At 46.9% G+C, this 15,972-nt stretch overlaps 1 protein-coding gene across 1 annotated transcript in view; it reads right to left on the reverse strand.

Moving 5' to 3' along the window:
• stard9 (StAR-related lipid transfer (START) domain containing 9) overlaps positions 1-15,972 on the reverse strand; it is a 69,590-nt gene that overhangs the window by 29,482 nt on the left and 24,136 nt on the right. The window contains exons 4-11 of the mRNA XM_041848167.2: positions 5,964-6,080; positions 5,713-5,745; positions 5,373-5,434; positions 5,048-5,160; positions 3,824-3,966; positions 3,637-3,704; positions 3,297-3,394; positions 1,281-1,505 (exon numbers count right to left, since the gene is read on the reverse strand). Coding sequence (XP_041704101.2) covers positions 1,281-1,505; positions 3,297-3,394; positions 3,637-3,704; positions 3,824-3,966; positions 5,048-5,160; positions 5,373-5,434; positions 5,713-5,745; positions 5,964-6,080 — 859 coding nt within the window. The remainder of the gene's footprint in view (positions 1-1,280; positions 1,506-3,296; positions 3,395-3,636; positions 3,705-3,823; positions 3,967-5,047; positions 5,161-5,372; positions 5,435-5,712; positions 5,746-5,963; positions 6,081-15,972) is intronic.

Consider the following 15,972-nt stretch of genomic DNA (forward strand, 5'->3'; position numbering starts at 1 on the left):
CAGGCTGGGAAGACTGAATCTGCAATAGGTAAGCAGCTTGGTTTGAAGAAATCAACTGTGGGAGCAATTATTAGGAAATGGAAGACATACAAGACCACTGATAATCTCCCTCGATCTGGGGCTCCACGCAAGATCTCACCCCCGTAGGTCAAAATGATCACAAGAACGGTGAGCAAAAATCCCAGAACCACACGGGGGGACCTAGTGAATGACCTGCAGAGAGATGGGACCAAAGTAACAAAGCCTACCATCAGTAACACACTACTCCGCCAGGGACTCAAATCCTGCATTGCCAGACGTGTCCCCCTGCTTAAGCCAGTACATGTCCAGGCCCGTCTGAAGTTTGCTAGAGTGCATTTGGATGATCCAGAAGAGGATTGGGAGAATGTCATATTGTCAGATGAAACCAAAATATAACTTTTTGGTAAAAACTCAACTCATCGTGTTTGGAGGACAAAGAATGCTGAGTTGCATCCAAAGAACACCATACCTACTGTGAAGCATGGGGGTGGAAACTTCATGCTTTGGGGCTGTTTTTCTGCAAAGGGACCAGGACGACTGATCCGTGTAAAGGAAAGAATGAATGGGGCCATGTATCGTGAGATTTTGAGTGAAAACCTCCTTCCATCAGCAAGGGCATTGAAGATGAAACGTAGCTGGGTCTTTTAGCATGACAATGATCCCAAACACACCTCCCGGGCAATGAAGGAGTGGCTTCGTAAGAAGCATTTCAAGGTCCTGGAGTGGCCTAGCCAGTCTCCAGATCTCAACCCCATAGAAAATCTTTGGAGGGAGTTGAAAGTCCGTGTTGCCCAGCGACAGCCCCAAAACATCACTGCTCTAGAGGAGATCTGCATGGAGGAATGGGCCAAAATACCAGCAACAGTGTGTGAAAGACTTACAGAAAACGTTTGACCTGTGTCATTGCCAACAAGGGGTATATAACAAAGTATTGAGAAACTTTTGTTATTGACCAAATACTTATTTTCCACCATCATTTGCAAATAAATTCATAAAAAATCCTACAATGTGATTTTCTGGATTTTTTTTTCTCATTTTGTCTGTCATAGTTGACATGTACCTATGATGAAAATTACAGGCCTCTCTCATCTTTTTAAGTGGGAGAACTTGCACAATTGGTGGCTGACTAAATACTTTTTTTCCCCACTGTATGTCCATCTTACAATGCTAAGAGAGCAAAAAAAATGTGATCACTACTTCCACTCCCACTAATTTACACAAATGTGTAATGCAATGCAATGCCAATATTCCCTACTCACTGGCGATCATGATGGTCTTGGAGTTTCCTCCCAGGCTGTCTTTGAGGAGCCATGTGAGGACAGAGTCCCTGTAGGGGATGAAGCAGTGTCTTCTCCCTCCTCCTCCTCCACCACCACCTCCCCCAGACAGAGAGCTGGTGTGGCTGCCCATAGTGCTGCCCGCATCACCCTCACTGGCCACGCTATTGATACTCTGACAACTACTGGACATCTGGGAGTTCTGGGCTGGAGAGGGACGGACACAGTTCAAGTTTAATGTTTGTTGGAGAGAGACATACAAAGGGGAGACAAGGGGAGAGTTAGGTTACAGAGACAGGGAAAGAGAATGGGAAAGAGACAGAGACAGAGACAAGAGATAGGGACAGAGACAAGAGACAGGGACAGAGACAAGAGATAGGGACAGAGACAAGAGATAGGGACAGAGACACGAGATAGGGACAGAGACAAGAGACAGGGACAGAGACAATAGATAGGGACAGAGACATGAGATAGGGACCGAGACAAGAGATAGGGACAGAGACAAGAGACAGGGACAGATACAAGAGATAGGGACAGAGACACGAGATAGGGACAGAGACACAAGATAGGGACAGAGACAAGAGATAGGGACAGAGACAAGAGACAGGGACAGATACAAGAGATAGGGACAGAGACACGAGATAGGGACAGAGACACGAGATAGGGACAGAGACAAGAGATAGGGACAGAGACAAGAGATAGGGACAGAGACAAGAGATAGGGACAGAGAAAAGAGATAGGGACAGAGACAAGAGATAGGGACAGAGACAAGAGATAGGGACAGAGACACGAGATAGGGACAGAGACACGAGATAGGGACAGAGACACGAGATAGGGACAGAGACAAGAGATAGGGACAGAGACAAGAGATAGGGACAGAGACAAGAGATAGGGACAGAGACACGAGATAGGGACAGAGACACGAGATAGGGACAGAGACAAGAGATAGGGACAGAGACAAGAGATAGGGACAGAGACAAGAGACAGGGACAGAGACAAGAGATAGGGACAGAGACAAGAGATAGGGACAGAGACAAGAGACAAGAGATAGGGACAGAGACAAGAGATAGGGACAGAGACACGAGATAGGGACAGAGACAAGAGATAGGGACAGAGACAAGAGACAGGGACAGAGACAAGAGATAGGGACAGAGACAAGAGATAGGGACAGAGACACGAGACAGGGACAGAGACAAGAGACAGGGACAGAGACAAGAGATAGGGACAGAGACACGAGATAGGGACAGAGACAAGAGATAGGGACAGAGACAAGAGACAGGGACAGATACAAGAGATAGGGACAGAGACACGAGATAGGGACAGAGACACGAGATAGGGACAGAGACAAGAGATAGGGACAGAGACAAGAGACAGGGACAGATACAAGAGATAGGGACAGAGACACGAGATAGGGACAGAGACACGAGATAGGGACAGAGACAAGAGATAGGGACAGAGACAAGAGATAGGGACAGAGACAAGAGATAGGGACAGAGACAAGAGATAGGGACAGAGACAAGAGATAGGGACAGAGACACGAGATAGGGACAGAGACAAGAGATAGGGACAGAGACACGAGATAGGGACAGAGACACGAGATAGGGACAGAGACACGAGATAGGGACAGAGACAAGAGATAGGGACAGAGACAAGAGATAGGGACAGAGACAGGGGCCGGCACAATGAGAGGGAAGGACAAGAGACAAGGACGGGGAGAGATACAGGGACAGGGGGAAGGATTGGGTTAGAAATAGGGTAGTCTCACTTGGCTAGTCTTACAGTACAGACTATAAGGGGGGTGGGTACTGGGTCAGTTACGTGAGGCATACTGCTGTATGTAGAGCACATTATCTACAAATATCACCCTGTATGAATTCAAGTTGTGTATGTATGTATAGTATGTTCTGTGTACTGTAAGCTAAGTGGATTCTGACAAGGAGATGGAAAACACAGATAAAAAGTCAGTACTTCACAATAAAAGTCCCTTTTAACATTTACCCAGAGCAGAGATGACGATACCCAGGGTCACCAGGGATTTGTTGATGTTGGATCCCTCAGTGAGTCTGTCTCTGCAGTAGTGGGGGTCTGCTCTCTCACTGTCAGGCAGAACACAACAACACACTGAATATGACATATTCTAGAGAGAAACGCAACACAGGAAATGGTACCTAGTGAAAAGCTATGGTGTGATAAAATGAAACTGCTGGGTCAGTGAACACACAGTCATGGCAGAAGAGATCCACTAGGAGGCAGCTTGCTCATGGATTCTGAGGCATTCTGTATCTGGAATGATTAGGCATCTGGGAATAAGCAGCGCAAACCTCTTCAACAAACTCACCTGCCAGCCAGGTCCACCAGGTTGATCTTGCTGACGATCTCTGAGGGAAGGTTATTCTCCAGAATAGCCTGTATGGGACGAATGAACAGACTGTTAGAACTACTGTGATTGGTGGATTGGAAGGGTCGTGACCTGGGTGAGTGAATCTGAGTGCTGGGATTGGATTGACACAGGGTTGTGACCTCACCTGGGTGTACTGGATGGTGAAGATGGCATGGGATCTGCTGCTGGCATCGTGGATGTGTGTTGCCGCAGTGATGCGGTTGGCGATGCCCTCCTCCAACAGGTCCACCGCCTGCTTGTAGTCAGACACTACGTGCTGGGACAGGTCTGAGGAGAGGACAGACAGAAAGCAGTTATCATCAATACCACCTAAACATACGCTGATTCATATCAAACAGAAGAAGAATAATCATGTTTAATTGAACAACCTTGTCTGAGTTAGTGGTGATGTGTGATTAGGAAGTGATGAGGAACTAAGCTACAACAGTATGGTTCAGCTGAATCACGTTTGGTGTCTCACACAGCCACAAAAACCCTCCAATAACTTTTAACTTCCCAAATGATGACATAATAATAATAATTATGTATTATGTATTATAATACATAACATTATCCTTTTCCTAAGTCAGTGGTAAGGAAAACATTTTTGCACGCTTCTTAGACCAAGAGACTTAACGGTGGTAAGGGGTTAGGGGAATAAGATAGAGAAAGAGAGAGGGGCTCTGGAGAACCAGACAGTATAATGTGGTCTGTGTGTAGAGTAGAGCAATGTGCTTCTTGCTGCCTCCAGGAAGTGACATCACTTCCTGTGATACTCTGGGATATCTCCTGATACAGACAATGAGTGGATGTTGGGCTTGAAGGAATAGAGGGAAGAGGGGGAGAGAGAGAGAGAGAGAGAGAGAGAGAGAGAGAGAGAGAGAGAGAGAGAGAGAGAGAGAGAGAGAGAGAGAGAGAGAGAGAGAGAGAGAGAGAGAGAGAGAAAGTAAGTAAGAAAGAGAAAGAGAGAGGGAGGGAGAGAAAAAGAGAGTGCAAAGTGCAGAGCCTGGGTTCAAGCCAGGATTGCAACTCTGTTTGTAATCAAAGTTGAGTCCTGAACACAGACTACAAGACTAAGAGGACCACAACATCCCACTTAGACTGACCTCTAAAATAAGCATACAAACCTTTATCGTATTACTGCTCACCACAGCTACACAACATATCCACTGAGTTGGTGAGTGAGTGAGTCCTATCCTGCACATATGCATTCCTCCCCACACATTGGATTGGTGTAAATTTGGGCTAAAGGGGTCTTGTATCTTCCATCTGAGAGCCTAAGGCAGGGCCACTCATAACGCATCTACCCCATCCACTGCTGCTTAATGTAGTAGACACTTCTTAGTAGACACTTATTCTGCCCCCTCACCTTGTACGTAGGGTCCCTTCTCAGGGTGCTCCCTAACCCGTAGAGAGGCTTTCTTCTTCTGCTCTCTGCCTCGCAGCAGGTCACGAACACGCTCATTGTAGATCTCCAGAAAGCTGCAGGTGAAGAAAAGGAAATGCACTTTCATAAGGAATTGATACGACACCTAGATACCAATGTGCACTCTGATAGTTGGAGTCAGTCAAGCATTTCGCTACACTCGCAATAACATCTGCTAACCATGTGTATGTGACCAATACAATTTGATTTGATTTGATTTGAGACAATCACTCAAGGAGAAACAGGCAAACACACAGCCCCCTCTTACCTGATTTCAATCCTGCTGGAGTTTTGTCCTTCAGGGAAGGTGTCATCAGATCTGAACAGGCCCTGGAGAGAAAAGATAAATAATGCACTCGATCGGGTGCTGAATCGTCCTATATAATCCACAGAACAAAAAATAGTACAGCACTCCTGTGAATAACTTAAATGAAAATTTTTATTGCCACACGAAGATTTGGGGTATGAGCCCTTCTTCAGCGTGCATAGGAGGCAATGTTACGACAACTATACAGGTTCTGGAGAGACCAGACAGGTAGAACAGGTCAATAACCAGAATACTACCTCACCGAGACCCGATAGAATGAATTAGGGGACCACTTCCTTACCTGACAAATCCTGGGGGTCAGGCCCATGGAGTCCTGAGAGGAGGATGCAGGAGGAAACGAATGAGGGAAAGAGAAGAGTCATTAACTCTATTGACACTGTGCCTCCTTTCAACACATACAGCAGAGCAGAGAATGCCAATAGGGATTTTCCAGATTATATGATAGGTAACCCTTTCCTTAGAACACATCATAATGTATTACACCTGCATAAAGTCAAGTGTTACCATATGATCGTTATAACCCTTCCTCACCTGTGTGCCCATCATGGTGTAGGTCTTGCCAGTGCCAGTCTGCCCATAGGCAAACAGACAGACGTTGTAGCCCTCTGACGCCCCGGCCAGCACTGACACTCCCAGGTCCTGGAATACCTACAGGAGAGCACACAAACACACAACTAGTATAAAGAAACGACGACATAGTGTCGGGTGACAACAAGACAACGACCAGCAGTGTTTCTTAAATTCTATGTGTAAGGGGCAAAGGTATGGGCGAGAGCAGTTAGCGTCCTTGGTGTGATACATTGTGTCATGGAGTGATTCTATAGCTACATCCAGATTAGGTCCAGCCAGACATAATACTGCGGCACCCAGCCAGTGGCCTGGGTTGTTGCTTCCTGCAGAGGTGTTTGGGTAAGGAGCAGAGCCAGGGAGGTGGAATGGAGAACGGAGTCAGGAGGTCAGCTAATACTCAGAGTAAACACCCTGCTAGAGCTAGGAGGAGGGCCGGGAGGCTGGGTGACAGGGCGGAAAGGCGGGGGAGTTGAAATCGAGTCGCCGAGCAGGAAAATAAACCTCCCTAAGGAGCGTGGAGCTAAGAGTGAAGTGCTCCTGAGGAGGTCCCATACCTATAGATAGTCTGGGAGCCTTGTTTTCCATTCCATCAGAGAGAGAGGGTTGGAGCAGTATCCACCGGCCTGAGGACATGCATGACCCCCAGCAGCCCAGCCAGGAGGCCAAGGCCCACGTAAACACACCAGCAGCAGCAGGAAGTTGATCCAGAGCCAGACCCCAGATACAGCACATTCTCCTCCATAACCATAACACAGGGGATCAGTGAGGGGGCCCAGACCCACTGAGAGACTTGGGAACATTGAGACACCGTGAGGAGAGGAATGCTCCCACAGTGCTCCCCCAGCACAAACGATCACAAAGGATCCAACACTGTTCTACCACTTCCCTAGAAGCTCTCAGCCAACCTAATGACCAACAGAACTGGAGCTATAGATTACACAGACCCAATAAGACTCACATAATAACCAAACGGTAAGTTTCAACAAGGTCAACGTTTTTTTCCGTCAGTATAGAGGGTCAATATTGACTAGAGAGGTGTAGTCAGTCAGTGCACATGGAGAACAGCACAGGGGGTACCAATAGTTTTATGTCTTATCTAACTACCATTGACCACATGCCAACACAGAAACAACCACACAAACACAATACACACACAAAGTATCTCAGAAAAAATTAAACAGTATCACTACAGTATGTAGCCTGTATCTCCTAACAAACAGCTAGTAGCAGGCCAGCACACGTGAGATTTGAGGTTTGGTTCCGGGATTACTACCAGTAGTCTTGTGTCTTATCTAATAGCTATTTCCCACATGCAAACACAGAAACAGTCAAATAACTACAGCACACAGTATCCCAGCAAAGACATGTGTACATCTACGTGTTAACAGGCAAAACCTTATGGCAGTAACCGTCTATCAACGTCCCCATAGGTTGCCTCCCCAGCAGGAGAGAGAGAGAGGGTACTGGGTAGGCTGTTGTTTTAATACAACACCTCGTTATCCTACAAAGGAATGCAGAACAAAACCTATTGCAGTGGGTTTCAACCTACCTGGTACTGCAGGTGGTCCACAAATGTTATTTTTTTATAATGATTTTATTTTTTATTATTTTATAATAACAGTGGGGAGTGTAAATGGTATTATAAGCTTTTGACAATGCAAAATGTTTATAATAATAATAGTTCACTGCTAAAATGGACTAAATGTGACCACCAAGGTATTTTATGTTTAAAGAAATCCTCGACTCGTGATTTGGTAGTCCCCAGAACAGAAATGTTTGGGAACCGCTGACCTAGTGGTTTGATTAGTGCACAGAGTGTCACGCCCTGACTCTGGGGACTCGTATTTGTTGAGTCAGGGTGTGTATTTTCTGTGTGGTATGTTCTATGTTGCATTTTCTATGTTTAGTTTTATGTTGATCTATGTTGGCCGGTGTGGTTCCCAATCAGAGGCAGCTGTAGCTCGTTGTCTCTGATTGGGGACCATACTTAGGCAGCCTATTGGCACTAGTGGGTTGTATGTTTGTTTTGTGTACCTTGGCCTTCACGTTTCGTTTGTTGTTTTGTCATTGTGTTTATTTGGAAAAATAAACATGTACGCATATCACGCTGCGCCTTGGTCCGTCCCGTCTGTAAACGAACGTGACAGAAGATCCCACCAAACAAGGACCAAGCAGCGTGTTCAGGAGCAAACGCCGGGAATTCAACAGGAGGTTACATTAGTAGATGTCCTCCTCGGTTGGGGGAGAATTACGGAGGAGGAGGCCGTCCGTTACCGGAAGGCGATGAAGGAGGATGCCCAGGTAGGAGAGGAGAAACGGCGCCAACAGTGCCGACGACGGAGCCCCGAGAGGCAACCCCAAGAAATGTTTTTGGGGGGGCACACGGTGTGGACGACGAGGCAGCAGGAGGCCGTTAAAGGGCGGATCTGCAGGTTAGGAGAGGAGGCCACCATATTACGGGGGCTATTGGTTCAGAGGGAGCAGGAGTTATTTGGTCAGTGGGAGGCGCTACAGGAGGCTATAAGGGAGAAGGAAAGTGTAGAGGCACGGCGAGAGGAGCTGGTTAGGCTGCAGAAGGAGCGGGGGTTAATAAAGGAACCCAGTCCCGCTCCTCGCACCAAGCAAGTGGTGCGTGTCGCCAGTCCGGTCCGGCCCGTTCCTGCTTCCCGCACTAAGCCAGTGGTGCGTGTTCCCAGTACGGCCCGACCCGTTCCTGCCCCTCGCACCAAGCCAGTGGTGCGCGTCGCCAGCCGGGCCCGGCCTGTCCCTGCTCCCCGCACCAGGCCAGTGGTGCGCGTCGCCAGTCCGGTACGGCCCGTTCCTGCTCCCCGCACCAAGCCAGTGGTGCGCGTCGCCAGCCCGGTCCGGCCCGTTCCTGCTCCCCGCACCAAGCCAGTGGTGCGTGTGTCCAGTCCGGCACGGCCCGTGCCTGTTCCACCGGTGCCTGGTCCAGCACCGGTCAGCTGCTCCACTCCGGAGCCAGAGCAGTCCGCTCCACCGGTGTCCAGTCCAGATCCGGTCAGCGGCTCCACTCCGGAGCCAGAGCAGTCCGCTCCACCAGTGCCCAGTCCAGCTCCGGTCAGCGGCTCCAGTCCGGAGTCTGTGCAGTCCGCTCCACCGGTGCCTGGTCCAGCTCCGGTCAGCGGCTCCAGTCCAGACCCAGACGTCAGCCCCTCTCCAGGTTCGGGGTCTCCCACACCAGGGTCCAGACAGGACTTGGTACTTCATGGGAGGAAGGAGAGGGGAAGCAGCGCGCCGAGGTCCAGACCAGACCAGGGGCGCAACAGGGAGGCGGAGAGTAAGTGGTCGTCACGCCCTGAGCCGGATCCGCCTCCGAGGCCCACCCGGCCCCTACCCTGTTATGTTTATGTTGTGCGGTCGGAGTCCGCACCTTTGGGGGGGGGGTACTGTCACGCCCTGACTCTGGGGACTCGTATTTGTTGAGTCAGGGTGTGTATTTTCTGTGTGGTATGTTCTATGTTGCATTTTCTATGTTTAGATCTAGATCGTGTAGATCTATGTTGGCCGGTGTGGTTCCCAATCAGAGGCAGCTGTAGCTCCTTGTCTCTGATTGGGGACCATACTTAGGCAGCCTATTGGCACTAGTGGGTTGTGGGATCTTGTTCCGTGTGAGGTATGTTTGTTTGTGTACCTTGGACTTCACGTTTCGTTTGTTGTTTTGTCATTGTGTTTATTCTGAAAAATAAACATGTACGCATATCACGCTGCGCCTTGGTCCGTCCCGTCTGTAAACGAACGTGACACAGAGGGTGGGAGCACTAGCCTGGTCCCAGATCTGTTTGTGCTGTATAGCCAACTCCATCATGACCATGATGACCATAGGAGCTGGCAAGACAGCACAAACAGATCTGGGACCAGGCTATGGGAGCAGTTGTTGTAAGTTCAAAGTGTGTTTGTGTAAAGTAAATTATCAGAGCTAGCAAAAAGATCATCCATTACAAATGCTGTGCTGTTGTAGTTAGTCTACATGATGTGTTTGGCTGAAACCTCTGTTGAAGAAGCTAGACTAGTACATGATGTGTTTGGCTGAAACCTCTGTTGAAGAAGCTAGACTAGTACATGATGTGTTTGGCTGAAACCTCTGTTGAAGAAGCTAGACTAGTACATGATGTGTTTGGCTGAAACCTCTGTTGAAGAAGCTAGACTAGTACATGATGTGTTTGGCTGAAACCTCTGTTGAAGAAGCTAGACTAGTACATGATGTGTTTGGCTGAAACCTCTGTTGAAGAAGCTAGACTAGTACATGATGTGTTTGGCTGAAACCTCTGTTGAAGAAGCTAGACTAGTACATGATGTGTTTGGCTGAAACCTCTGTTGAAGAAGCTAGACTAGTACATGATGTGTTTGGCTGAAACCTCTGTTGAAGAAGCTAGACTAGTACATGATGTGTTTGGCTGAAACCTCTGTTGAAGAAGCTAGACTAGTACATGATGTGTTTGGCTGAAACCTCTGTTGAAGAAGCTAGACTAGTACATGATGTGTTTGGCTGAAACCTCTGTTGAAGAAGCTAGACTAGTACATGATGTGTTTGGCTGAAACCTCTGTTGAAGAAGCTAGACTAGTACATAATGTGTTTGGTTTAAGTTATGCTGACTGTAGTGCAGTGGAATCCAGAACACCAAGCTATGCCCCCCCGTAACTCTGCTGCTTGAATAGGGGTTCACCACCCACACCACAAAGGGCCGTGCCACTCCTGTCCCCATAGCATTCGTTACGCTGGACTCTGTCTCTCTCCCTCCCTCACTCCTGTCCCCCTCTTTCTCTCTCGATAGCTCAAACTCTCCTCCCTATCCTCACTAGAAGACAGAATCAATAGTAGCCTTGTTAAAGCAGAAACTCTTAAATCCCTCAGTGGGTTGCTGTCTCAGCACACAAAGAGTATGAAACTCCACGTCACTACACTACTGTTAACTCTCCTCTCTTTTTATACTGACTATGAGTATGCACAAGTACCCACCTCTCCATTATCACAATGAGTTCCACAGGCAGGGAAGTATTCTTATTGAATATGAATAACACAGGCCCTGACATATTCTCATCTGAAACACTCTATTGTGTCTCATCATTGTCATATAACAATAATTTGGGATGCCGTCCCTACTGCGGACGGCCTCCCTGAAAGACCACAATAGGATCTCACTGATCCAACCTCCTTTCGCAGAGCCCTGGGAGGTATGTGGCCAACAAAGCAGACCTGTGAGGTAAGAGACACAGTGCATTAAGGGGCTGCTGACTGACTGAGGATCCAGATTCAAGCAGGTCATAAAGAGTAGCACCAACAGAATGGTCGCCCAAAACACACTGCGACAAACTAAACTCACTCCCATCAGCAGGAAGGCTCTGTCTGTGTGTGTGTGTGTGTGTGTGTGTGCGTGTGTTAGAGTGTGAGAGTTAGCATGAGAGTGAACGTGGGTGCGTGTAGGTGTTGCTATGTGTCCAACCAGCCCAGAGGAAACTGCATTTGAAAACAATGACTAAAGGCTTGGGATTTGCTTTCCTTCTCTTGAAAAAAACAGAAACAAATACAAACCCGCTTCACAATGAAGAGAGGAAAGCAGAATATAGATTCCACTCTGGCAAGGAAACACTGGTCATAACCATCAGGCCAAACAGTGGGATAGGAAGGGGGAAGCAGGGGTAGACCCTGGTGACCGACTGGAGGTCCAGTTGGTGTGTGTGTGTGTGTGTGTGTGTGTGTGTGTGTGTGTGTGTGTACTGTAAACGCGTCACAGTGTTTAGATTGTAACCCCCATAACATGTTTATTCACTCTAACACTTTTTAAACACATGGACACGTTTATTCAGCACAAGGCGTTTCGATTTGAAACACTTAACACTGGGGGAGGTGTTTTAAAACTGCAGGGCGTAAAGCCGTGTCTGATTATTTCCCAGCAGGCCTTTCGAGTGAATGTGAGAGATACCCACCCATGACTGTGTTTGTTTGTGACAGACGTATGGTTGTTGCATTCAATCATTTCTATTGACTGCCAAAATTAAAGTGTTAATTAAAAGTAAACCCTTTATGACCGCATATTATACATTTCATAAGGCCTTTATTTATGGCCTAGTTATCCTTGACATTGAGGTCTGAAAATCCTGGCTCATGGGCCACAGCAGACCTGCAAGTCACAATACGCTGGTAAGTGAAGTGATTAGTAATTCCTATCGTAATCCAGCCAGAGGGAGGATATCCAACAATTTTAATATTTTACCATGTCCTGTTCAGTTGTGCTGAAATGTAGGTAAGGTGACAGACATTCCTAATTTCTAATGACTAAATGCACTCTAAACAGGACGATCGGAAATGAAACACTAGTGTTTAAAATCTGAACACTTAGGAGATATCGGTGTTCTCCTGGTTGGAAACTGGAAAAAGCGGACTATTATGTTTAATCTTGCATTCGAAACCCCTGTGTTAAAAATGAGAACACCTATTGGCAAATCTAAATGCCTAATGTTTAAGTTTTAAACACTGACGTTTAGGTTATAAACGTATCACATGTTTCATGGTTTTACAGTGTGTGTGTGTGGGGACAACGAGAAGTGGGTCAGTCCAAGCAGAGATCAGACGTGGAGCGAGCCGACCCAGAATCCCCCTCTCTCTCTCTCAGGACCATGACGTCTTCTGATAAACAAGGGAAGGGCAGATTTGTCGCCAGAGATCTGGAACTGGATAACAGCTTTTTATAAGAGCTTATTTTGAAACATGGATACTTTTTAGATTGTAAGCCTGTATGTCTGGAGCCTGTCAATGGAGAGGAAAAACAGACAGGGAGAACGAGAGGGGGAGAGAGAGAGAGATGGGGAGTAGAGGGTGAGAGAAAGAGAGAGATGGAGGCAGGCAGCTGTAATGGTTCTTAGTAATGGTCTCAGTCTACTAATCACTAGCTGTGGTGGACTGACTCCAGTGGCTGGGTCTGTTTTCATGTGGCCTGCTCTACACCAGCCCCTGGACTGGAAAACTCCTTATTTTTCCTCTGTCTGTCTGTCTGTCTATCTGTCTGTCTGTCTGTCTGTGTGTCTGTGTGTCTGTGTGTCTGTGTGTCTGTGTGCATGTGTCTGTGTGCGTGTGAGTGTGTGTGTGCGTGCGTGTCTTGATGCCAGTTGAAGGCCAGCCAAGGCAAGTGTTCTTCTAAGAAACCACAGTCGAAAAACGTCAATGCCTCACCACTTTCCAGGATTGAAGTGACAAAAAACCCACAATTGCACTTTCCTACTACTACACACACATTACACAACATCTCATATAGTGAGGGGGTTCCTTGTGCTAAAACCGTGGGCATTGGTTGGGCATTCAGGAAAAGTAACGAAACAGACACAGCAGCCATACTCCAACTGAACCAGGGCCGTATTCACAAAGCCTCTCAGACTAGGAGTGCTGATCTGGGATCAGGTACCCCCTGTCTATGTAATCTTAATCTAAACGGTTAAACTGATCCTATATCAGCACTCCTACTTTGAGACTCTTTGTGAATAAAGGCCCAGGTCTCACGGGCAGTGCTGTACTCTCTCCAAGACTGGACAGGACAGCTGTTTCGGAACTGGAACCTACAACATGGGTCAGTCAGTCCGTTTCAGTCCCACACTTTCCAGCTAGGTTACACAAACACTGCAGCTGGACCCTGAGCAGATACAGTATTAGACAAATGTTTAGCTATTGTTTAGCCTGAGGAATACATACATGTCATTGGAGATGTATTCATGTATCTAGCTGACTAAACTCGACTCCACGATTACGGAGTTGAGCGGTTACTAGTGTGGGCGGACTGGAGTGCCGATGTCACATAAAATGAAGTTTTTATCAACAACAACAAAAATTATTCAACACCCATGTGTAAATGCGGGCTATTCTTTGGGTGCTGAAAGTTGTAGTTTTTGATAAAAACTTCATTTCATGTGACATCGGAGCTCCAGTCCGCCCACACTAGTTGCCACACAACTCAACTCCATCGTAAATCGTGGAGCTGAGTTTAGTCGGCTAACATGTATCCTAACTTTCTGAGATATGAGTGAGAGAAAAAGGGGTAAATCAAATCAAATCAAATTGTATTTGTCACATACACGTGTTTAGCAGATGTTATAGCGGGTGTAGCGAAATGCTTGTGCTTCTAGCTCCGACAGTGAAGAAATATCTAACAATTTCACAACATTTACCCAACACACACAAAAAAGTAAGGAATGGGATTTAAGAATATACAGTGGGGAGAACAAGTATTTGATACACTGCCGATTTTGCAGGTTTTCCTACTTACAAAGCATGTAGAGGTCTGTAATTTTTATCATAGGTACACTTCAACTGTGAGAGACGGAATCTAAAACAAAAATCCAGAAAATCACATTGTATGATTTTTAAGTAATTAATTCGCATTTTATTGCATGACATAAGTATTTGATCACCTACCAACCAGTAAGAATTCTGGCTCTCACAGACCTGTTAGTTTTTCTTTAAGAAGCCCTCCTGTTCTCCACTCATTACTTGTATTAACTGCACCTGTTTGAACTCGTTACCTGTATAAAAGACACCTGTCCACACACTCAATCAAACAGACTCCAACCTCTCCACAATGGCCAAGACCAGAGAGCTGTGTAAGGACATCAGGGATAAAATTGTAGACCTACACAAGGCTGGGATGGGCTACAGGACAATAGGCAAGCAGCTTGGTGAGAAGGCAAAAACTGTTGGCGCAATTATTAGAAAATGGAAGAAGTTCAAGATGACGGTCAATCACCCTCGGTCTGGGGCTCCATGCAAGATCTCGCCTCGTGGGGCATCAATGATCATGAGGAAGGTGAGGGATCAGCCCAGAACTACATGGCAGGACCTGGTCGATGACCTGAAGAGAGCTGGGACCACATTCTCAAAGAAAACCATTAGTAACACACTACGCCGTCATGGATTAGAATCCTGCAGCGCACGCAAGGTCCCCCTGCTCAAGCCAGCGCATGTCCAGGCCCGTCTGAAGTTTTCCAGTGACCATCTGGATGATCCAGAGGAGGAATGGGAGAAGGTCATGTGGTCTGATGAGACAAAAATATAGCTTTTTGGTCTAAACTCCACTCGCCGTGTTTGGAGGAAGAAGAAGGATGAGTACAACCCCAAGAACACCATACCAACCGTGAAGCATGGAGGTGGAAACATCATTCTTTGGGGATGCTTTTCTGCAAAGGGGACAGGACGACTGCACCGTATTGAGGGGAGGATGGATGGGGCCATGTATCGCGAGATCTTGGCCAACAACCTCCTTCCCTCAGTAAGAGCATTGAAGATGGAGTCGTGGCTGGGTCTTCCAGCATGACAACGACCCGAAACACACAGCCAGGGCAACTAAGGAGTGGCTCCGTAAGAAGCATCTCAAGGTCCTGGAGTGGCCTAGCCAGTCTCCAGACCTGAACCCAATAGAAAATCTTTGGAGGGAGCTGAAAGTCCGTATTGCCCAGCGACAGCCCCGAAACCTGAAGGATCTGGAGAAGGTCTGTATGGAGGAGTGGGCCAAAATCCCTGCTGCAGTGTGTGCAAACCTGGTCAAGACCTACAGGAAACGTATGATCTCTGTAATTGCAAACAAAGGTTTCTGTACCAAATATTAAGTTCTGCTTTTCTGATGTATCAAATGCTTATGTCATGCAATAAAATGCAAATTAATTACTTTAAAATCATACAAGGTGATTTTCTGTATTTTTGTTTTAGATTCCGTCTCTCACAGTTGAAGTGTACCTATGATAAAAAATTACAGACCTCTACATGCTTTGTAAGTAGGAAAACCTGCAAAATTGGCAGTGTATCAAATACTTGTTCTCCCCACTGTATACATACAGTGGAGAGAACAAGTATTTGATACACTGCTGATTTTGCAGGTTTTCCTACTTACAAAGCATGTAGAGGTCTGTAATCATAGGTACACTTCAACTGTGAGAGACGGAATCTAAAACAAAAATCCAGAAAATCACA

This window comes from Coregonus clupeaformis, chromosome 11 (assembly GCF_020615455.1).
Source record: "Coregonus clupeaformis isolate EN_2021a chromosome 11, ASM2061545v1, whole genome shotgun sequence".
Classification (NCBI taxonomy): Eukaryota; Metazoa; Chordata; class Actinopteri; order Salmoniformes; family Salmonidae; genus Coregonus; species Coregonus clupeaformis.